At 40.6% G+C, this 25264-nt stretch overlaps 1 protein-coding gene across 1 annotated transcript in view; it reads left to right on the forward strand.

Annotated features, from left to right (window-relative positions):
* The first annotated feature begins 259 nt into the window (after window positions 1-259).
* PDGFB (platelet derived growth factor subunit B) overlaps window positions 260-25264 on the forward strand; it is a 29759-nt gene continuing 4754 nt past the window's right edge. The window contains exons 1-5 of the mRNA XM_089674291.1: window positions 260-578; window positions 10672-10768; window positions 20120-20212; window positions 21013-21206; window positions 23829-23976. Of these exons, the coding sequence (XP_089530417.1) occupies window positions 522-578; window positions 10672-10768; window positions 20120-20212; window positions 21013-21206; window positions 23829-23976 (589 nt within the window). The 5' untranslated portion in view covers window positions 260-521. The remainder of the gene's footprint in view (window positions 579-10671; window positions 10769-20119; window positions 20213-21012; window positions 21207-23828; window positions 23977-25264) is intronic.

Consider the following 25264-nt stretch of genomic DNA (forward strand, 5'->3'; position numbering starts at 1 on the left):
CTGAATAGGTCCATGTGTCCAGAGTCCATCCAGGTCCCATAAAGCCCCCCCCCCAGGGTGACATGTGCAGTCAGTAGGTGCTGATCACGGTGTGAGGTCCCCTGCGATCATTAGCACTCACACATAACACATTGGTAAATGATTCGGATGGTTTGACCACATGTCGTGTGCGGTGTCAGTGTCGCTCCGCCCATCATCCCGCCCCCTACACACCTTAGAACGAGTGGTGGCCCCGCCCCGCCCTGCCCCGCCCCTTCACTCCGACATCTAAAGACTAGAGCTGACTTTCCGTGCCTGCAGTGCCCGGGTCGTGTATACATGTGGAGCGGACATGGACTATTGATGCCAGCCAGCCCTCCCCTCCGCCTGGCACCTTGGCATCTCCTCTCCATCCCCCGGACTCTGGAATAAGGATCGCTGTTCTCCGGGGAGGGGGGAGGACGCCGCTGTCACATTCCCTGTCTACACCGAGCTGACAGCTGCTATATACATGAACCACACATTCTGCCCCGGACTACAGGATGAATCTGGGGGGTCTGCTAATGTATGTGGGGCTCCTCTATGCGGTTCGTGCTGAGGTGAGTCCGATCATCCGGGATAATCCTGACCAATCATCAGCTTTACCAGAGTCACCAAATACTGTACATTACCATGGCAACCAATCAGAGATGAGATTTCATGAGTGAGTATATGCTGAACTAATGAAAGGTGATTTCTGATTGGCTGTGCACCTTGGCTGTACTGTATGGCCAGCGCTGTCCTGTCTGTAGTGTGGACTGTCCATTATACAGCACACATCAGATGGAAGCAGCTTGGTTTTTGGCTTTACTAAACGTACAAGGATCTGTTTTTGAATGTTTTCACCCAAAATTCACACAGCTTTCACCCAGGATATTACTAATTGGATCCGATTAGAAAATTGCATAAATCTTGGGTTAAAGTTGTACAAATTTTAGGTAAAGGTATTAATAAATCAGTCCCACAATGTCAGCCCACAAAAGTGTATCATATGTGGTGTTTGTTAGTGTTAGTATTCCTTTTTTTATTATCATTATTATTTTATTAATATAAGTATTATTCTTATTATTATCAGCAATATTATTTTATTAATATAATTATTATCATCAATAAAACTAATATTTTGTTATAATCATTATATTATTAGGATTATTATATTTGTTTAGTATTTTTCTTATATTATTGTTATGTGTTTACTCATTTTACTCTTTTTTTCATTTGTGTTGTATGGATCTGTTAAATCTCCCATCCTTTCATGGATCTCTGTGATATTCTATATGTAAAGGTTGAAATCATGGCACAGATGTTTTCCCCTAAAACTAACCCTGTCCTTCTGCTGGTGATAATGGTGACTTTCTATTAGGTGCCCATGGCAGAATCTGGAAAGCAAAGTCCTTGGTGGACATAGAATAATGACTTCTGGTATAAAGTGCACGCAGAGAAGTGACAGTTCCATAGATCTGTTGTGTGTTGTCTATGATAGGAGTGCAGGGAATGCTGTGCTTGTACATGGGTGAGGTGGGAAGGTGGTTGGCAGTGGGTGCCAGTTGTAGAGGTGACCCGTACAGTCCCAAGTCGTGGCTCTCTGCACCTGCCAGGGACTGAGTGTGTTTGCGGAAGTGTGATCACAGCAATGAATGTGCAGCCTCAGGGACAGGGTTCTGAGATGCCTGAGGAGGGCAGGTTACATTACAACACAAATACTCGCCTGGGAGGCAGGGAGAGGACAGGCGTGAAGGAGATAGGAAGGCAAAGTTGGAGAGAGTTAAAAAAGAGCAGTGATAAGTATCTTTGATGGGTTCCTTTAGATCAGCCTTTATCCTCCTTTTTATCACATAACTCTTGAAATAACATTCAGGTCTTAGATGAACTCCTAATTATTATTGTTACGTATATCCACAGCTCACAGGAAGGTAGCATGAGCAGCAAGGTTTTGCATAATCATAAATAAATGAATAAGGAATGTGGAATACTTATTGTATTTGGTACATGAGGCTGCCCTACACAACAAAATATCTTCCGTAAAAATAATGAAATGCAACAAATGATGATGATGACCAGGAAAGAAACCTCACATTGGTGGTCAGTAGAAAAGTAGTGCCCCCATACATTGGCGGACAGAAAAGTCCCCATTTACACTGGAGGTCAGTGATGTGCTCTTTTGGTGGTCAACATAGTGCCCCTTGGTGGTCAACATAGTGCCCCTTAGACTGATGATCAGGGAAGTCTCCATTTACATTGGTGATCAATGAAGTTCCCATTTACATTGGTGGTCAGCATAGTGCCCCTTAGACTGGTGCTCAGTGAAGTCTCCTTTTACATTGGTGATTGGTGAAGTTTCCATTTACATTAGTGGTCAGTGAAGTTCCCATTTACATTGGTGGTCATAGAAGTTCCCGTTTACATTGGTGGTCAGCATAGTGCCCCTTAGACTGATGATCAGTGAAGTCCCCTTTTACATTAGTGGTCGGTGAAGTCCCCATTTACATTGGTGGTCAGTGAAGTTTCCATTTACATTGGTGGTCTATGAAGTTCCCATTTACATTGGTGGTCAGTGAAGTTCCCATTTACATTGGTGGTCGGTAAAGTTTCCATTTACATTGGTGGTCGGTGAAGTTCCCATTTACATTGGTGGTCGGTGAAGTTGCCATTTACATTGGTGGTCGGTGAAGTTACCATTTACATTGGTGGTCGGTGAAGTTTCCATTTACATTGGTGGTCGGTGAAGTTCCCATTTACTTTTGTGGTTGGTGAAGTTCCCATTTACATTGGTGGTCGGTGAAGTTCCCATTTACATTGGTGGTTGGTGAGGTTCCCATTTACATTGGTGGTCAGTGATGTTCCCATTTACATTGGTGGTCAGTGAAGTTCCCATTTACATTGGTGGTCAGTGAAGTTCCCATTTACATTGGTGGTTAGCATAGTGTCCCTTAGACTGATGATCAGTGAAGTTTTCTTTTACATTGGTGGTCGGTGAGGTTCCCATTTACATTGGTGGTCAGTGAAGATCCCATTTACATTGGCGGTGATATTCTTTATTAAATTGATGGACGCCATAGTGTTTCTTAAGCCGGCCACAGATGGATCAAATCTCGGCCAGTTCAGCAGAGATGGGCCAAGAATCAATCCATCTATGGGCAGGCTGATTGTACCCAAGTCAATCCAATCAATTGATTTGGGTTCAACCAGCCTGTCAGATTTTTAGAATGTGGCTATACCTGCTAGCAGTGATCATTGTGTTCTCCCAGCAGGGACGGCTCCCAGCCAGGAGAACACAATAGCCCTACGGGAGCGATTCCCCCATCAACACTAACTGTGTTGATGGGGGAATCAAGCAATTTTTTTTTCTGAAACCTGAGGTTGCAGGAAAGAAAATCGCATGATCTGTGGCTTGCCTTACACTGGTGATCAGTAAAGTTCCCATTTACATTGGTGATTAGTGGAGTTTCCCTTGGTCAGTGAAGTGTTTTGTTAGATTAGTGGTCAGAGAAGAAGAACCCCCTTAGTTTGGTGGGCAGTGAAGAAGGGCCCCACTACATTAGTGGCCACTGTAGCACTCTTTACAGTGAACTGTTCTGTTACAATGCTAGTCGATGAAGTGCACTGTTACATTGGTGTTCAGCGTAGTACCCTTCCAAGGGTGGTCAGTGAAGTCCCCGTTTATATTGGTAATCAGTGAGGTTTCTCTAACAATGGTGCGTGATGAAGTGGTTTATTACAGTGACTCCGTGAAGAAGAGTCTGCTTAGATTGGTTGGCAGTGAAGAAGGTCCCCATTACACTGGTGCAGTACCCCTTACATTGGTGGTCAGGAAGAAAAATGCTCCTTACATTGCTGCTCAGTCAAGTGCTTTGTTACATTGGTGTTCAGTTGAGAAGGGTCCCTTAGTTTGCAGGTCAGTGGAGAAGGGCACCGTTAGATTGGTGGGAAGTGGAGAAGGGCCTCATTACACTGATGTCCATTGAGAAAAATGCTCCTTAGATTGGTGATCGTTGAAATTCTCTGGTACATTGCTGGTCAGCGAAGTGCTCTGGTACACTGGTGGTCACTGAAGTGCTCTGGTACATTGCTGGTCAGTGTAATGCTCTGGTACATTGCTGGTCAGTGAAGTGCTCTGGTACATTGCTGGTCAGTGAAATGCTCTGGTACATTGCTGGTCAGTGAAATGCTCTGGTACATTGCTGGTCAGTGAAATGTTCTGGTACATTGCTGGCCAGTGAAGTGCTCTGGTACATTGCTGGCCAGTGAAGTGCTCTGGTACATTGCTGGTCAGTGAAGTGCTCTGGTACATTGCTGGTCAGTGAAGTGCTCTGGTAGATTGCTGGTCAGTGAAATGTTCTGGTATACTGGTGGTCAGTGAAATGTTCTGGTACATTGCTGGTCAGTGAAATCTTCTGGTACATTGCTGGTCAGTGAAGTGCTCTGGTACATTGCTGGTCAGTGAAATGCTCTGGTACATTGCTGGTCAGTGAAGTGCTCTGGTAGATTGCTGGTCAGTGAAGTGCTCTGGTACATTGCTGGTCAGTGAAATGTTCTGGTACATTGCTGGTCAGTGAAGTGCTCTGGTACATTGGTGGTCAGTGAAATGTTTTGGTACATTGCTGGTCAGGGAAATGCTCTGGTACATTGCTGGTCAGTGAAGTGCTCTGGTACATTGCTGGTCAGTGAAATGTTCTGGTACACTGGTGGTCAGTGAAATGTTTTGGTACATTGCTGGTCAGTGAAGTGCTCTGGTACATTGCTGGTCAGTGAAATGCTCTGGTACATTGCTGGTCAGTGAAGTGCTCTGGTACATTGCTGGCCAGTGAAGTGCTCTGGTACATTGCTGGTCAGTGAAGTGCTCTGGTACATTGCTGGTCAGTGAAGTGCTCTGGTACATTGCTGGTCAGTGAAATGTTCTGGTACATTGCTGGTCAGCGAAGTGCTCTGGTACATTGCTGGTCAGTGAAATGTTCTGGTACATTGCTGGTCAGCAAAGTGCTCTGGTACATTGCTGGTCAGTGAAAAGTTCTGGTACATTGCTGGTCAGTGAAATGTTCTGGTATACTGGTGGTCAGTGAAATGTTTTTGGTACATTGCTGGTCAGTGAAGTGCTCTGGTACACTGGTGGTCACTGAAGTGCTCTGGTACATTGCTGGTCAGTGTAATGCTCTGGTACATTGCTGGTCAGTGAAGTGCTCTGGTACATAGCTGGTCAGTGAAGTGCTCTGGTACACTGGTGGTCACTGAAGTGCTCTGGTACATTGCTGGTCAGTGAAATGCTCTGGTACATCGCTGGTCAGTGAAGTGCTCTGGTACATTGGTGGTCAGTGAAATGTTTTGGTACATTGCTGGTCAGTGAAGTGCTCTGGTACATTGCTGGTCAGTGAAGTTCTCTGGTACATTGCTGGTCAGTGAAGTGCTCTGGTACATTGCTGGTCCGTGAAATGCTCTGGTAGATTGCTGGTCAGTGAAATGTTCTGGTACACTGGTGGTCAGTGAAATGTTCTGGTACATTGCTGGTCAGTTTAGTGCTCTGGTACATTGCTGGTCAGTGAAGTGCTCTGGTACATTGCTGGTCAGTGATGTACAAATATGAACAGGAAAACAGCCGTTAGCTTTTCATTATTGATTAGGTGTAACACACATAAAATCTAACTGGCACATAACTATTCTGTAGAACATTCATGAAAGAAACATGAATAGAATTCTAGTCACAAACTTTAAACACAAGGATAATGATCTTTTTTTCAGCCATGTAACTGTAATCTTCATTTCTTATTGACTCTTAGTTGAAAAATAACTGTCATTTTTTTGACCGTAAGAATCTCTATCCTTGTCTGTTAGCTTTGTGATCCTATGATGTTTATACATTGAGGAAATGGCATCATTGTAAATGGTTATCCAGGAAAATCCATTTCACGTCGTTTATTTTTCCTCGAAGTTCTTGGGAGGTCACAGTGTGCCCATACACGTACACTGGTTTCTGACTGTAATGAAGACAGGAATTATCTCATCTCAGTTTTAGGTCTTAACCAATAGCTTCTCCCCAAGTAAAGTCAAAGATATGCATGTAGATCCCAGTTGTGGTTGACTGAAGTAACAGCATTCGGGATTGATACATAGGGATTGGTACAGGATGGGCTTGGTGGTGCCCCACATTTTGAACTTGAACAGCACGTGTCACAGCAGGGGTAGACTTGAGCTGGCTTTCCAGCTGTTGCCTACCTGCCTGGCAGGACATAACAGGAATGTGAAAACATTCGAGCCGCTTAGACTGGGCAGGGTTTGAAGTAGTGCTTGTAATGATACATGTTCCTTGGCTGCCTTCCAGTACAGGTGCAACATGTCAGGATGTCTGGACCTCCTTGCCTCTTTTGTTTCTTTGTTTATAGTATGTTTTTTTTTCTTTTTACAAGTCTTCAGTTTATTGCTACTTTTATCTTTATTTAATAATAGCAATGTTCTCTTAACATTCCTCATAGATAAGGCATATTTGCACATTAGCATTTTTGTATTTTTACTCTATGCTTACTGTTCATCTGCATTTTTTTTTTCTTCAGGCTAGGTTTACACCTGAACTTGAGGTTCTTCAAGTGTTTTTGAAAAGTTTTTTAATGCGCATTTGTACACGCATTTTTTGGGTGTTTTCAAGCTTGAGCATTTTTATTTTAGCCAAAGGAAAGCTAGTTAGTACAAGTAGAATAGAGGTAAGATTCCCATTATATTTAATGGTGCCCGTTCACACCTGGGCATTGTGTCGCCTAAAGCTTAAGGGCTCCTTCACATTTGACTTTATTTCTAACTCTTGCCAAACGCCCCTATAGCGTTTGACAGGCATTAGACAGGCATTTGGGAAGCATTTTTAACACTCTTCAAACGTTCCCCAAACGCTCCCAAAACGTCCTATGCGCTGTTTTGAGGCAGTTGATAGGCGTTTGCCAAATGTTACAACTGCACCACAAACTCCTATAATGAAGTTAAATGGTATTAACACTCAGAAACCACACCGCAAAAGCCTGCCAGGCGTTTGCGGAGTGGCACCATAGACTTGAATGGGAGGCTTCAATTCCTCCTGGCTGGACACGAGGCGTCAGTTTTGCCGCAATTCAACGCGACGTGACACTAACACTTCCTTGTGAACAGCACTGTGTGCTGCCATGTTCAAAATTTTCATAGGCATTTGAAAAGCGTTAAAAACGCTTCCCAAACGCCTGTCTGACACCTGCTGACAAAGCTAGTGTGAACGTAGCCTAAAAAAGCAGCTTCTTTGGGGCAGAGTTGTGCTTTTTTGGTCCTGATACATTACGGCAACACAGTGGCAAAATGGTTAGCACTTCCGCCTGGCAGTACTCGGGTCATCGGTTCAAATCCCAACCACAGCACCACCTGCCTGAAGTTTGCATGTTCTCCCTGTGCCTGTGTGGGTTTCCTCCGGGTACTCCAGTTTCCTTCCACACTCCAAAGACATGCTGGTAGGTTTATTGGCTCCTCTCTAAATTGGCCCTAGTATTTGTATGTGTGAATGTGAGTTAGGGACCTTAGATTGTACACCCCTTAAGGGGTTAGGGACTGATGTGAATGTACAATATATATGTAAATTGACAGTGCTATATAAGTACCTGTAATAAATACAATACATTTCCGTTGGTTTGGCTGAAAAATGCATGTGACACATATTTTTCAGGTGCTCCAGTTGAAGTCTATAGACCAAAACCACACAACTCTGCCTCATAGAAGCTCATGTACTTTTTGAAGCTTTAGGTGACATGACACTCAAGTGTGAACAGGCACTTCTGAATATAATGGGAATCTTGATGTTGAGCATTGAAGCACTTTGGGAAATGCACTTCTAATTGCTCAAGTGTGTATGCAGCCTGAGACTTGTCAAGTTAATCAGAATGCTGTAGAGCAGGATCTCAGTAACACACTTACAGAAGCAGCAGCACCTCCTTTCAGCAAAATGCTGTCAATAATCCTGGGACCTTTAGTTCCACTGCAGCTGAGGCTTATCTAGATTCTTGTGCCTAAAGCAGAGAGATGGCTAATATTTCAGCAAGTGGTTCAGGATTGCCAACCTCGAATCCTTTTCTCCCTCAGCTCCTCTTTCTCTGTTTAGCCTTCTCACCTTTGCATCAGGGCATTCATTTCTCTGAACAATAGCTGGCATCTCTCCTTGTGGTCCTAGTATTTCTTTCCTAGAAAGGCAGCATGCCAGAATTTTCTTTGTCCTGGCTTGTTTCTCTCTCTGGGCTGGGTTTTTATGTGTGGGAGAACTGTGTGCAGAGCCTGAACACCTTCACAGAATTCAAGAAGGGGATTCAAACTGTGTATTAAATGTGCTCTGATGTTTCCTGTTGACTTGATATGTTTTATCTGACTCCCCCAACACACATTGATGGCAGCTTAGTGACTAGAATGGAGAGGCCACCTAATTAATGTTAATACTTTTATTTATCATTGTATTCATTTAACTCTTCTGATCAGACCTAAATATCATACATCCTGGTATGGAATTACTGTCACAAAATAATGGAACAGTTAATGATGGCAAGCACAGTGGCTAAATGGTTAGCACTTCTGCCTGGCAGTACTAGGGTTGCTGGTTCAAGTCCCAGCTACGGCACCACCAACCTGGAGTTTACATGTTCTCCCTGTGCCTGCATGGGTTTCCTCCAGGTACTCCAGTTTCCTTCCACACTCCAAAGACATGCTGGTAGGTTGTTTGGATCCTGTCTAAATTGGCCCTAGTGTATGTATGAATGTAAGTTAGGGACCTTAGATTGTATTCCCCTTGAGGGTTAGGGACTGATGTGAATGTACATATATGAATATATATGTAAAGCACTGCATAAATTGATGGCACTCTATAAGTACCTGAAAAAAATAATAAATTATGGTAATTGTAATTTGTAATGCAGCTTGCTTTGAAATTTAAAGTGGTAGAAGGTTTTTGTGCTACTGAACTTTCAGAGGTTTCATCTCTCTCCTCATCTCTTTCCATGAAAGTAAAATAAGATTGTTTGCTGTGGGTGGCTACACATTTCACATCACCATTGCTCTCTTCCCTTACCAAGAATATGCAATCTATCCTCATTTTTCTGCATGTGTACCGCATGTGTACCGCTGCAATTGTTCAACAGCAAAGCGTCAGTTGTTCCTGAAGCATCCATTCATGTTTTCTGAAGAGTTAACCATGTCAAACATTCCATATTTTCTAACTGTCCTGGATTTGGGAGGACAGTTCCACTTTTTAATCCATTGTTCTGCTACAGCTGTGTCCTGGGCTGTGCCCAGAGCTGTGTTCTCCCATACAACCAGAAAGTATTGTCTGGTTCCTGATTACTTGTGTGTTAGGCCTCCTCATACATGGCTCTGCAACCTTGAATGGTCAGTTTACTTGGCTATTGGCAATGTGAGGCTGACACTGTTCATTATCAGTGTGGTGTCGTGTAGCTGTCTCTCTGCTTTGCTCCATTTCTAATGGGCAATAGTGGACACTTCCCATGCTGCCTCATGACTGTCCTCTGGCCTACTAACCCTTGGTATCAGGTTAGTTTAGTGGTAGAAACATGCTTGGACACACTAGCTAAGAATCCTACTTATAAAGGGGGGGTCATCCTAATACACCAGTAAAATAGATGTTGTTATGAGGATGATTGGCATCACATAGCAATCGGCAAATGGAGTACTGGGAACTCCACCTGTGTAGGGAATGGGGGGTTTGGCTGAGGACTCCACAGTGATCTTTGAAGGGGGTTGTGGAATTGACTGGGGGTACCACAGTAGTCTATGCGCTAATATTATTAGGATGGGATAGGCTTGTGACCCCCAAGGGATCTGTAAGGGTGTAGGGGAAAGGGCTGTGGACCCCACTGTGATCTTTGAAGAAAATAGGGTGGATTGTTGGTGACCCCACATTAATCTTAAAAGAGCTTTAGCTGGGGACCCCTCTGTAATCTGTGAAATGGTTAGTGGGTTGGCCAGGAACCCCAAAGTGATCTGTTAAGCCCCGTACACACGATGAGAATATTGGACGAATGATTGTCCTTTTCAGAAGTGATGTCATGTATTAGGTATGGGACCCTTAAATGATGATAAGAAAATATTTTCTTGTATTAATCTGCAAAGGTGGTGTGTTTGGCTAGGGGTCCAATAGTATTCTACGGAAGGTGGCTGGGAACTTGCAGAGATCAGAAAATTGGGACAGTAAGGTTACTGTAGGAGCAAGGGGGCTAAATTCATAACTTCACTCTTGTAGAACCACACCATTTTTAATTGAATACCATGCCCCTACTTAAAGTACAAAAAATTTGAAAATCATGTCAAATGTACATGTAGCATTCAGTCATGTCACCTAAAGAGAAAACAATCTCAATTTAGAGACTGAATGCAAATATTCCACCTGTAGACAGTCTGCTGATATGATATTCAGTGACAGTACATGACTCAGTCCTGTGAGGAGGATGCTTTAAACTATTTACATGATAAGCCATTCCGTGTAGGTTGTGAACGTCTGCTGATGATAAGGATGGTCATTGCTCATTTTACTCTAAAATGAATATGTAAATCTGTTTTCTTAATATAGATTTATTCTTTTTATTTATTTTCACTAATTATTACACATGCTTCTCTGATAATCATATTCATTTTTTACTACTAATTCTTTGACAGGGGGACCCTATTCCAGAAGAAATGTACGAGAAAATTGCAGCAGGATCTGTCAAGTCTATAAACGATATACAAAGACTGCTGAAAATAGATTCCGTAGGTAAATCTCTACAGAACTGTCTTTTCATACAAATTTTTGAAGATGGTTATATACAGATTAAGTTTTTGGTTTGATGCTTATAATCTTTACATTTGTGTGTAACAAATTGTAAATCATTTATGAGTGATCATAATGTGCATGTGCCTGCTGGAAATGTTCTGTTGTTTGTTATATTGTGGGTACAAACCATTTTCATGTCAATGGCCACTCAACCTTTTCCCCACTATTGCCAAAAGCTTAACTCTACAGAATGCAATTTAAAAAATAAATAAATAAATTATATATATAGATATATATATATATATATATATATATACACACACACACACAATATTTCACCCCAGCCTAGAGGTTAATGAGTACACAGGGCTGACCCATGTGTGCAGGGAGTCCAGCCAGGAGCACAGAGTTTGCTATGCGGCACTGCGACCTCCCTTTCTGCTATTGTCTCTGTACGCACGTCAGACCCTTGCACTCGGCTATCTGTGTCTGGACACAACTTCCCCTCTTTGTCTGCTGTGCAAGTCTCCATCTCTGGCTTGTGCTTAAAAAGAATTCCTTGCGCCCCCCCTTTCCACTAACCGCCCTCTCCTTTCCAGACTTCATCCAGCTGTAGCAGCTGTGTGTGCTATTAATACCTACGGAGTACATACAGTGGTGCTAAACCATGGCCATGCCAATGGGAATCTGGCATGAAACTATTAGGGATGCAGCCAAGGAGGATTCTGCACTTGGTTGCCCTTTCCTGGTTCATAAATGATATGCCTTTCTCTGTATATATATATATATATATATATATATATATATATATATATATATGAATCAAAGTATTTCCACTTTAAAACAGGCAGATGTGCTATTTGTTTTTAACCCTCCCTCCTAATTATATTAAAACAATTGATGAAAAGCCTTGTTTATATCTGTACCGTGTATGCTTCCCTGGTATGAAATTATCTTCCTGCAAACCAATGAGTTCCTAATTATCTCCTTCCTCTATAAACAATAAATTATTATTTATAAATTTAGATGGGAGTGAACACTGCTGCAAATGTGAATGCTGCAAAAGCAACAGATGCGTTGTCCTGTTCCAAGCTAGTTTTATTTGGATAGACTGTAGAAGTAACAATCACCACAGAAGTAACAAAACATACCCCCCCCCCCCACACACACACACACACACACACACAACATTTTCTAGCGTATTATCTACATTTTATTGTGAAAGTGTTCTAGGGGATGACCCTTAAAGTAATCTTGTCATGAGAAAAATACAGAGGTTACCACTGCCGACCTCCTTCTGATAATGTCCACTTGTTGTCACTCTTTTAAAAGGAAAGGTCAGCAATGGCAACCTCCATCAGATTTTGTTTAAAGGGATTTTTATTTTAGATGTGTCCAATTGTCTCTTGATCCTCTTGGCCAGCCATTCTCAACCTTTATAATATAAAAAAAACCCTTTAAAAAATGTTCAAGTATCCAGAAACTTCAGCTACAAATTATTATATCTACAGCTCACGGTATATTAGCATGATCAGTATGTTGTAGATGTAATAATAAAACAATGTAACATACTTAGGGTAACCTAGAACAGACCATTTTTTAACATCTCATGCTTTGTACAGCTTACATCAGCAGACAAGGCAACTTTTAAATTAGTAGTCAGTGGAGAAGGAACCCTTAAAATTGACGGTCAGTAAAGACAAAACCCTTTACACTGGTGGTCAGTGGAGGAGGAATCCTTTACATTCGTGTTTAGCAGAGAAGGAACCCGTTACCATGGTGGTTAGTGGAGAAAAAGCCCTTAACATTGGCGGCTGGTGGAGACGGAACCCTTTGTGCCCCTTTACTTTGATGATCAGTAGTAAATATGCATTCCTACAGACAGTTAAAAAGATAATTTTTGTGGTGGTTATGTACATGGAATAATGAGAGGAGGTTTTTTTGAGTGATGTTGGTACCAAAAATATGCAGGCACTATCAGGTGGGAAGTCCACTGGTTCTCAAGGATTCATGGAACCACGGAACCCCAGTTGAAAAAAAGCTGATCTGTATAAATGAAAGATGACAGCTCCATACAGGATGCAGCTGTTTATCCTATCAGTAAGACTCTCTCTCCCGTGTAGAGGGAAATAAAAGTTTTTACTTTTCAATGTTCATTCCTAAATGAACATGAAAGTCAAATCATATATAGGAATGTTTTGTCAGTTAAGGTGAAGGCCCCACAATTGCCTGTTACAAACTAAAAACTCACCTATAGGTTTAAAATGTCTTCCCAGCATGTACGCTTAGCCTGTTTCAAGCTTTAGTTTCTGTCATAGTAAATATCAGAGTAGATTCAAAATTGGGGAGACAAATTGGTTTATCTACAAACTGTTCATACTAGTGCATTTAAAGAGCTATACTTTCAGTAGTGCATTAAATCAACTAAATATAGTTATATCTTTATTAAGTCTGCCATACATGGATTGAAATTCAGCCTGTTCAGCAGGGACCGTCCAAATTTGAATCCATGTATTTGGGGAGGGAGGGTTTACAGAAGCAGATCCACTTTTGTACAACTGCCCTGTCGGATTTTCTTCACTTGATCAGTGCTGCTGCCCATAGCCAGTGGCGGTGATCAGTGTATTCTGATTGTGAGAAAGCCTCCCCATTTTCAGAATACAAATGCTCACAAGAGAGGATTCCCCCATCCACATCGAGTGTGTGGATAGGGAAATCAAGTCATTTTTTTTCGTTCAACCCACTGTTTGAATGAAATAAAATGACTCATCTATGGGCTGCCTTGTTTTTTGGGGGGAAAACAAGAGAACTAGTAAAAGTTAACTGTGCCGAGCTGAAAGACACTTTATAATTAAACTATTCTTTTTTTAAATAGTAAAGAATGACTTTGTTCAAATTATATTCATCTTCCTTACTATTTTAAGCTAAATTATTTTTGATTTGCATTTGAGAGAAATCTCTTGTAAAAAAAACTGACCGAACACTCCCTCCAGTCTTAACCATATGTGCTTGGGCATGTACTTTAACCTCGTTTACAAAGTAGGTGGAGGATTTGGGTGCTTACAGTGAACTTTAGAAACTCCAGTGTGTTATAATTCCTTCTAGAAGCCTCATTCATTTCTAGAAATGGTAATTTCATGATTTGTAACATACACAATGCAGTGTCATTAATAAGCCTGGGGACAGTCAGACCCCAGCAGTTCCTGGTCTATTCACTGTTTGTCCTTGGTGTGTTCTCATACAGACAGGGTGTGGTGAAAGGCTGTTTTGGAAACACAGCTTACTGAGGGTTACAAAAAATCTAAATAATAGCCATTGTCTTCTTTTATTCCTTTCCCAGAATAACATATATTTTCAAGGGAGATAAATGAGTTAATAATATTAACACTGAACTATATAGACTTTGTAATTTCATATACATGTTATATACTACTGTCAGTTTTATTGTGTGCTTTAATGACATTTATCACCAAACTTGCTAGAGTAGTGCTTGAGGGTAGTTAGTAATAGCCAGGTGTGATGATATACAAACCACTGTTATCCATTTTATAATAATTTTTCATGTAATAGGTTTAATAAAAATGATTAACATGTTGGAAGCTCAAAATGCTTAACTTACTGCTTTAGGCTTAAGCTGGTCACACACCGCTCAAACTTAGGGAGATTCCTGCTGAATTTTCCCATTGGTACCTCCTGGCTCGGCAAAAGTTGAATTCAGAATCAAAGGAACCAGATGGAAAATTGTTGGCAGAACAATGACTGCTTCCAATCTGATACATTCACTGTCCGGGCATTCAGATAATCACGGGTGCTGCTGCTATCTGAGTACAATAACTAAATAAGAGTAGATGCTATATAGCGGGAATCAATTGACTTTTCTCATTTAGCCTGTGGGGATGATTAAGAGAAATCAAACTAAGTATAACTAAGCCTTACTCTGGCCACACCTAGTGCCTGGCGGTGCCTGAAAGTACCTGTTTTTATCTTCAAATCATCCCTTTTGTGTTTGTGGAGGACCTTGGATCCTAAATCCATATCCATATAAGACCCAAACTTCTCTTCAAGTCACAATTAAGGCAAACCTATACTAAGAGAAATGACAATGCTTGCCTTCTTTTGAAAATGCTATATACCTGACCTCCACAAGCTTTAACGTTTGTGGCAACTGTTTTGTGATATTTTATGTTATGAAGCCTTAAGCTGACCATACACTGATCGAAATTCTGCCGATCTGAATTTCATTTTACGGTGTGATCTGCCCCAGTCAACAAAAGTCAATTACTAAATTACTAGTCAAAGAGACATGTTGAAAAATTATCCAACGATCAGTGGCTGATTGATTCATGTATTCTGACAGTGGCGGGTGCCTTGTTTGGGTGGATGGACAAATCCATTTATGGCCAGTCTAAGGATAACTGTAGATGTAAGTTGGTGGTCAGAAGATCCATCCCTATGGAATCATTCCACAGAATCATCATGGTATGAACTTGATTGTGATTGATGATGACGATGATTATCAAGGGTTGATGATGATTTTGTTGGAATCTATGTGTTCATATACTGGGCCCCTTCATGCTATTGTTATTTCAAGAGAAGTGATTGTTCTAGCAGGTCCATTTTAATGTTTCCCTTCTAGATAGGCAGACTGGGAGGTTTCTGCCAAGGTGACAGTGTGACCATGGTATAGGGCAAATGCGGGCTATAGTTTAACATGTCTGTGGGATCTCTGTATCTTTTATGGGTTCTGTATTGTCTATAAAATACAAATTCTGTTTTTGCTGTGCCATATAAAATACAGTGCATACAGAAAGTATTCACAGCACTTAACTTTTGCCACATTTTGTTATGTTACAGCCTTATTCCCAAATGGATTAAATTAAATTTTTTCCTCAACATCCTACAAACAATATCCCATAATGACAATGTGAAAGAAGTTCATTTTGAAATCTTTGCAATATATTAAAAATAAAAAAATAAAAAATATTCCCAGCCTTTGCCATGACACTCAAAATTGAGCTCTGGTGCATCCTGTTCCCACTGATCATCCTTGAGATGTTTCCACAACTTGATTGGAGTCCACCTGTGGGAAATTCAGTTGATTGGACATGATTAGGAAAGGCATAAACCTGTCTATATAAGGTCCCACAGTTAACAGTGCATGTCAGAGCACAAGCCAAGCCATGAAGCCCAAGGAATTGTCCATAGACCTCCGAGACAGGATTGGATCAATGCACAAATCTGGGGAAGGGTATGGAAACATTTCTGCAGCATTGAAGGTCCCAATGAGCACAGTGGCCTCCATCATCCGTAAATGGAAGAAGTGTGGAAGCACTAGGAATCTTCCTAGAGGGGGCCGCTCGGCCAAAATCAGTGATCATTAGCCAGGGAGGTAACCAAGCACCCGATGGTCACTCTGAAAGAACTCCAGCATTTCTCTGTGGAGAGAGGAGAGCCTTCCAGAAGAACAACCATCTCTGAAGCACTCCATCAATCAGGCCTGTATGGTAGAGTGGCAAGATGGAAGCCACTCCTCAGTAAAAGGCAAATGGCAGCCCGCTGGGAGTTTGCCAAAAGGCACCTGAGGGACTCTACGACCATGAGAAACAAAACTCTCTGGTCTGATAAAACAAAGATTGAACTCTTTGGCCTGAATGCCAAGCATCATGTCTGGAGGAAACCAGGCACCGCTCACCACCTGGTCAATACCATCCCTACAGTGAAGCATGGTGGTGACAGCATCATGCTGTGGGGATGTTTTTCAGTGGCAGGAACTGGGAGACTAGTCAGGATCGAAGGAAAGAGGAATGCAGCAATGTACAGAGACATCCTTAATGAAAACCTGTTCCAGAGCGCTCTGGACCTTAGACTGGGGCGACAGTTCATCTTTCAACAGGACAAAGACCCTAAGCACACAGCCCACATAACAAACGAGTGGCTACGGGCCAACTCTGTGAATGTCCTGGAGTGGCCCAGCCAGAGCCCAGACTTGAACCCGATTGAACATCTCTGGAGAGATCTGAAAATGGCTGTGCACTGATGCCCCCATCCAACCTGATGGAGCTTGAGAGGTACTGCAAAGAAGAATGGGAGAAATTGCCCAAAAATAGGTGTGCCAAGCTTGTAGCATCATACTCAAAACGACTTGAGGCTGTAATTGGTGCTAAAGGTGCTTCAACAAAGTATTGAGCAAAGGTTGTGAATACTTGTGAACATGTGGATTTTTCGTTTTTTATTTTTAATAAATTGCAAAGATTTCAAATGAACTTCTTTCACGTTGTCATTATGGGGTATTGTTTGTCGAATGTTGAGGAAAAAAAATGTATTTAATCCATTTTGGAATAAGGCTGTAAAATAACAAAATGTGGCAAAAGTTAAGCGCTGTGGATACTTTCTGGATGCACTGTATATATGAATAGTATTTTATTTAAGAGTATCCAGCCCATAACATGTTTTACTTAAAGTGTATCTAAACCCCAGCACAAAATTGTATTTTTCTTTATTTGCACCTGGTTATCCAGCCAGCAACACATTTCCTGTTTTAGAAATCACTGTTCTGTAACTATGGAAGCCCATAGGATGGGAAGTTTGTTAGGATTACAGAACCTCTTTCAGTTTCCCCATCTCTATAATATAGGGAGAGGGCATTTTGTGGTCCACAGAGGTGAACTGGGAACTGAGCTGATAATACTGCCTGAGATAACATTGCAGAGCTTATAAGAACTTACAAATTCAATGGATTTCTGGTGGGATCAACAAGTATTTTTAATACTTATCAAACTGATGTAACAAAACCCTTTTAATGATATATTTAACAGACCAAAATGGAGCATATGAGAGGTGTTCTTTGTTAGGGTTACATACACTTTAAATTTTCTTTTAAGGTTCTATGAAGAAACACAAGTAGGGCATGTGATTAACATTTAGCAATGTGTTTTCTCCTTATGTAAATCTATTTTAGATGGAATGATACAGTACAACCTCCTCAGGCTCCAAATTCTAAATCCTAAATACCTTACTGTAAATTAGATAAATGCAATTAACTATCCCCCTTGGGCTCTAAGTAAATGAGGCATCCACTGCATATTGAGATAGGGAATGGTCACATCAGCATTCTTCTTGTTCCATAGAAGCTCTCAGCAGGATGTGATTTTACTGGTGCCAGGTTTTTGGGGGAAACACTGATGTCATTCCTCTTAATGCCCACTCCCCTTCACTATGGTTTGTTTTGTTAACAGTGCTAAACACATGGATGTCCTTTAGTAGGATCCTGTTTTCATTGTGAGTATAGAAAAAAATTCACCCGAGTGAAAGGTGATTGGTTGTTGTGAGCTGTGACACTTTCCACATTATCCTTGGGGCTAGTGTACACATACATTTGTGGTTTGCTTCTGTCCTCAGGTATGAAGCATTGTTGGAGATCTTTCATTGCAATGTTAAAATTCTTTGGGATTTGTTTATATAGTAGTGAATATGGTATTCATCAAATGTTTACTACAGGTGGATCTTCTCTGGGGCTTGTAATTTACATTACAGTGATTGATTAATTTAACCTGCAGTGAATGTTTGGTGAATGCCACAGTCACTGCTTTATGAATATAACTCTTATTAGTAGCACTTAAAGGTAAAAATTGGAAAAAAAAAGCACAGTGGGCTCTGAGCACATGCTGAAAAATAACCAAAAGTTCATGCATGCGGTTAACATTACGTAGATGTAGTCCATATTTATGCTAAAACAAAAAGCTGTAAAATACGAGGGGTGTTCAAGTCAAACCGGGACTTTTAATTTTACAGGTATAAAAAGGGTTCCTAATGTGGTGGTACTACATGCAGTAGTAAGTGGCAAGTGTGTCCTATTACTGATAGGCGGTGCACATGTCGCAGGCCAGTCCAGAGACTGTTAATCATGATGGCAGACAACAGTGTTAGTGCGTGCATGGAATAGCGCGTGGTGCTAAAGCTTCTTGTGAACGAAGGCATAAAACCCACAGATATCTACAGAAGACTTCACACAGTATGTTGATGAGATGCTCAGCCACAGTAAGATATTTCAGTGGTGTAAACGATCCAAAGATGGTCATATTTTCATCAGTGATGATCCCAACCATGATGGTTCCCAGCCCACAACAGTCATTCCTGTGAATATTCAGCACGTGGAATGCCTGATCCTGGATAATCGACACATAACCTGTCATAGACTTCACAAGAGACTTATCTTGCTGTGGGAGCAGTGAACACAATGATGATGAAGTGAAACAGGCTGTTCTAGGATGGTTCAGGCATACTGTCAGATTTTTCTATGCTGAAGCTTTTCAGGCATTAGCTGAAAGCTGGAATAAGTGCAGTGCATAAATATAGCAGGGGAGTTTGTTGAAAAATAAATGCAGTTTCCACTCCTTGAAATTTTTTCTTTTATTATATAAACTCAAAAGTGGAATGTCCCACTTAACTGTCCTTTTTCTATTATACCCTCGTGCTTATGTTTTACATACATCCTTAAGTTAAGTTTATTTGTGCCAATAGCAAGCAGTCAGATACCAGCTATTGCTGGAAATATAAAGACATTCTGATTGATCAGAACTGGCAATAGAAAAGCTCTGATGTACATTTGCTGCTCAACGTTAGAAATCGTTTCCTGCTGATTTAATGTGATGTTGCTTTCTATGTTGATAGGCAAATGCACTGTAAATATCGTCAAAATAGAGACAAACACAGAGCAGCATATTTAATGCAGATTATTTTTATATTTATTTATGTATTTATTTGTTATTATATATTTTTACTAATTTATATTGTATTGACATAATTTCCAGAAACCCTTGACCCTTTCAGATCAGTCCAAAAGCAATTTTAGTTTCCCACTATGTTGTAGTAATTTTGGGTGGACGCCAAATAACGTCATTGTATGTTCACAGGTTCTGGGAACAAGCCAGAACAACTAGAAGATACCAATGAAAACACAGACTCCATGCACATAGCCACATAGCTTACTATCTGCAAAGAATGAATGCTCTCCACGTGCCACTGCACTGCCCATAGGACTTATTTCTCTTTTTTTTGTTTTAAGAACACCTATTAATCTTTACCATCTGCCGTGTAAAGTGAAGTACTTTTTAGTTTGTTTATTAATGGACACATTAACTTTTACAGGAAGCAAATCTGTGACAATGTAAGCGTGAAAATTGCAGATCTTACAGCTCCGCACGCTTTAGCGATATAATCTAAACTTTAACCACAGCTGATGTTTGCTCTGCAGTGCACCCATTTCTTTGTAAGCTGACCTTGAAGTACACATGGCTCTATATAGTAGATGGAAATGTTTAAATCTCTTTTAAATCTTGTTTCCCTTGCTAGATGATGAGGACGATGTGTATGAATTAACCAGAAATGAAACAAGAAGTTTGCCTAGGGGCAGTTCCAGCCACTCCCGGGTCATTCGCAGCTTAGGTAAGAGATATCCCTGGGCTAAACCATTTCTCAATGACAAAGAGGCATAGCTTGCAAATTACATCATGCATACCTACTTTATGGTTAACTGGGTTTATCAAAATTGTACTCACAGTGTGTACTTGTGCATATACAAAGGTTTCTCAACTACATGTCAGAAAGCATACAGCTGTTCATAGTATATAACAAACATTTTCATGAGACGGGTGATATCAGACAAGCACTCTTTGCACAACCTCCAACTTTATTAGAAGGAAAGGATTTGCATGGTAACAGATATTACAGTTATTGGTTTGCAATCCACTGGCATTAAATCAGATGATAAAAGATGCAACATTTAAGTAGTAGTCAGAGCCAAATGATTTACAAGGCAACCTAGTCAGGAGCCTATAGCGTGGTGGATGTCTATGGGGTATAGCCTATGTTAAAAATTAGTTGAGGTAGTTCAACTGCCTGTCATGTCACAAGAGAGAATACATGCACTTGTAGTCAGTTGCTAGTTGGTGTTTGATGATGGGGATGGGTCATGCCAATAGCGGCAGTGCAAATGAGTAAGCAGCTCTGTGCCTGTCCTTATCTAATCCTGATCAGTGTAATCAAAGTGATTTTACCTTGCTTAGGGCTTATTCTACCTTAATCTATCTCTCGTAGTAGCCAAGCATTCTGTCACTGGTGAGAAATTCTGTGCCGTGTATCTTTGATGTGAGTTCAGGGTTCTGTCACATGAACTCAACACACTATTTAAAACTTGCAGAAGCTTATTCACTGTATAACTGACCAGATATATTGCTTGTTTGCAGATGCGCAGCAGGCTCAGATCGCAGAGTGCAAACCCAGAACAGAAGTGTTTGAAATCACCCGCCAGATGGTCGATCCAACCAATGCCAACTTCCTTGTGCAGCCACCATGTGTGGAGGTTGAGAGGTGCTCAGGGTGTTGTAACTCCAGACACATAAAATGTGTTCCATCCCGCATGCGCATCCGACATGTGCAGGTAATACATACCTCTGTGGGTTTTTTTACCTTTCAATTCTCACAATGTTATATGTACAGTAGCTGGGAACCTGCACTGCACTGACAGGTACTGGATATGTCAGCAATGCATAGTTAAAGTTACAAATCCACAAAAAGTCCAAAAGCGTTAACCAACCAAAAAGTCTAAAAGCATTAACCAAGGTCTCATCAGAAATTCAGTGGATGAAATTCCTGTCTAAAACATCAGCTAAATGGTTGCTTTTTTAAACTGGTTATCCTTACATGATTTGATCAGACAGTCAGTCATAATAAACACAAATACCGCATGTCATGGTGCATATGTCAGAAGTTATAGACCACATGGCACATGAGCTTAAATAAGATACTGCCTTCAGTAAAGAGTTCCTGTTTTTAATGCTTTCGCCCATAACAGCCCATTAGGACACATCTTGCACTGGTTTAATTTCAGCCAAATGGACTGTTGTTGGTCACTGTAACTTACTACAGCTGAAGTCTAAACAAAAAGCAGATTTATGCCAAGTACTGTGCCTACCCTTAGCCTACCATGCTTCTTAAGTGGCATGATCTAAAATACTTCCTATACTACTAGTTTTCATCTTCTGCCTGGTAACAGGATCAAGTTCTCACCACTGATCTTCCTATTCATTGAAAAACCTGTGACCACATTACACTCAACCACTGGCTTGGCAGTCAAATACACCCCCTTCTATACTGAGACTGAAGGATATGAGGAATGACACTGTGTACGTTTCCAAGGGCATTACCTTACAATGTCTTACATCTGCAAAAATCCCACCCAGTAATGCCTCTGTCTAATAATTGTCAGTGCTGGAACCCCAATATCTCTGTCACCCCAGCACCATATTTCTCCTTCCCTTGCATGGTAGAGAAATAATCTGCAAACGCATAACCACTGTATTAAAAGCTATTTGTTGCAATTTATCAACTTCAGCTTTATTAACTTGCACATAGAACAAGAGTTTCTAAATTAAATAAGGCAAAAAGTGTAAATGTATATAGCAAGCCACTGCAACAAATTAACAATCAGTTTCTACAATCTGATTAAACTGAAAACCCATACTGATTGGTTGCTATTGATTATGCCACCCATTCACCATGTGATTTGGCTGCACTCCTCAGCAGGTTTGTAAAATCCAAAAGACTAATGTGGTAGGCCATCTGAGCCAAACTTTTTGATAGTGTAAATGATTTTTCCATCTGCCTTTTTGATATCTAATATGTTGTCATTCCATTTACTGTAATCTTAAATTAACCAGTATGCTTTTTAATCAGCTTTTTTATGGGTACCAAATCTGCACTTACAATTTTACTGCATTAAAAACTCAGTATAGCATAGAAAACTTTGGGTTGGTGTAGGGGTCCAGCAATAACGATTTTTAAGATAAAACGACAAAAGGCATGCTGAAATCACACATATGTTTTTGTCCCCAATTCATTCCATTAAAATAGGTGGAAATGCATCAAAATGCATGTCAAGGCACGCTGATTGCAGTTAGTGTGTATTGCCTTGTATTTTCAATTGAAATGCACTTTGAATGTTAACACGCATCAACGCACACCGATTCACACTGTAATGTGTTTATGTGTGCCATGGTGCATGGATGTGTTGATGTACATCTTAAGGCATGCTTTGAGATGCATTTTGATGTGTTTCCTTTGATTTTAACAGAAAATGCATGGAGCAGAAAGGCAAAGGTGTGAATCAAGCCTTAATGATTACACTCATTCATACTGGCAGTTTCTGACTACTAATGCCATCTTCATGGTTAGCTGCACCAAAGCTTAGATTAATATCACATAATTTAGGCATTATAAAACTTGGATTAATTGAAAATACACATTCACACTGGAAAATAAAAATGAAAATATTCCACCTGGAATGTATAGTCCTCCCCATTTCCATGGGATCAAAGCAATGTTTTACTTGACAGCCTGCCAAATTTCCTGACAGTATGGCATGTGTAGCCAGGCCATTTCATTACTGGGCTTCTTTAGAAATGTTTATTATGTAAAAAAATGTAGTACAAAAAAGAAGCTTCCCGACATTTTACATCCACAAGTGTAGAAACAAGATCTAGTTTAAAAAGATAAAATAAAATCAGAGTCCATGAGTACATTAAACAGATTTTGTACAGGAAAGAATTTCTCTCATTATGCTGCTTATGTACCCACTGTTGGGGGTACTTTCCAGGAAATTGCTGTGCTTTGGAAAAGTGTGATGTTTTTTATGGAAAATTCCTGTTTGGACTATTTGTATTGTGGAATCTGCGATTTGGGGCAATGGAAATATCTGCTCAATGCACAGTATGATGATTCTGCAGGCAGAACATGAAGAGGAGAACCAAGTTTGTTTTAATGTTCTATTATGAATCCAAAAAGAGATAGCATTTCCACTTATTGGCTAGTGGAGAGCTTTCAGGTCTGGCTATTGCATATAAATATTAGAAATGATTGACCTTTGGTCTGCTGTATTCATGCATCAAACAGTGCTACTTTGTACAGTTTACTGACAATTTTACTAGAGTTAATAATCAGCACACTGGTAGGGCCAGTCATCCAGCTGTTAAAAATGGTTCTAATATATGTGCTGTTGATGCAGGTGAAGAAAATTGTGATCAGGAAATCCAAGAAGGATGTTCAACTTGTCCCCATTCCTCTGGAGGACCATTTGGAGTGCAGGTGTGAGGCAGTAAGTTCCTTACCTATCAGAGGTCACCACACTTCCCATGAGCACAGGGGGGCTGCAGGTAATTGTCTTTTAAATATTTTTGCTTTTTAGGATATCCTAAGTATATTCTAAATTTTATTACTGTTATATTTGTATGTTATTCAGTTTTAACAAGTAACAGGAACAAGCTGGGGATATGGGGTTCTAAGTCCACAAAGTGAACTCCTGTCCAGTTTATGCACCCTCTAGTAGTTACATATTCTGAGTAGAGCAGTAAAAAAACAAGCAATATAAAACACTTTTTAAACAAGCCATCTGTACACAACAGACACACTGTAGCTATAGGCACTATTTAGAAATTAATCTTAACAACTGAGGCACTGAAATCTTGTTTTTCTCTATAACTGTCTTGGTAACCTGCCGCCCTCTAATGTAGACACTCATTAAGTGTTTCTAAGCTGTTAGAAGCCAACTCAAACCTAGAGTCTTTGTTGGGATCTTTGAGAATTAAATTGGAATTCCAGGTATGGCAATTTTTGTATAGATACATTGGTCCAGGTTGGACCAATGTAAGTATGCATATGCCATACCTGGTCGAGCCTACGACACTGATCAGCTCTAGCTTTTGGGTACCATGTTGTGTGGCTGCCCTGCTGCTTAGTGAACACGGTGAGTTGCTCATTCAGCATGGCTTCCTTTCAGAGAACACCTTGAATTTTTTCAAAGAATGCAAGACATTCTCTGATTGGACAAGGTGGGGAGATGGGGTGGTTATGGGCATAAGACCTGGAAGCTAGCAGTGATCACTCTAGAAGCAGTGTCTACTACAGTGATTTGCTTCCACAGGGATCGGCCAAATATGGCCCATACATACTTATATTGATCCAAGCTGGTTCAATGTAACTATGCAAAAATATCCATGCCTAAACTTCAGCTTTAATTAGTTCACAGTGCAAACAGCTAGAGAGGTAAGGGATGGCTTTCCTTTAACCCATTGCCAGTATCATTCATTGTCTGGGCACATGTGCAATTTAAGATCAATAGAAATAATTGCTATGCATTTGGAGCATGAGTAACAAAAGTTATGACTGCATATAATTAGACTTTAAATGGTCTGTACACTCAAGTAGAGATCTAGGGAACGGCGTGGAGACATGAAGAAGACACAGTTGGGGTGGCGGGGGTAAAAAGAAAAACCAATGACAAGGGAAACAGCACATTGCTTTCCATGTATAACAACCTCTTTATTTAGATAAAAGTATAGAAACATCACAAAGAAACAACACTTATGATTAAGCATGAACAAACAAGACCTTATGAGCGGACTGTCTCAAGGCTTTGTTTGTTTATGCTGTTCCTACAATTTT

The sequence above is a fragment of the Staurois parvus genome, unplaced genomic scaffold, assembly GCF_062004578.1.
Source record: "Staurois parvus isolate SC_StPar_1 unplaced genomic scaffold, SC_StPar_1.0 ptg000149l, whole genome shotgun sequence".
NCBI classification, from domain to species: domain Eukaryota; kingdom Metazoa; phylum Chordata; class Amphibia; order Anura; family Ranidae; genus Staurois; species Staurois parvus.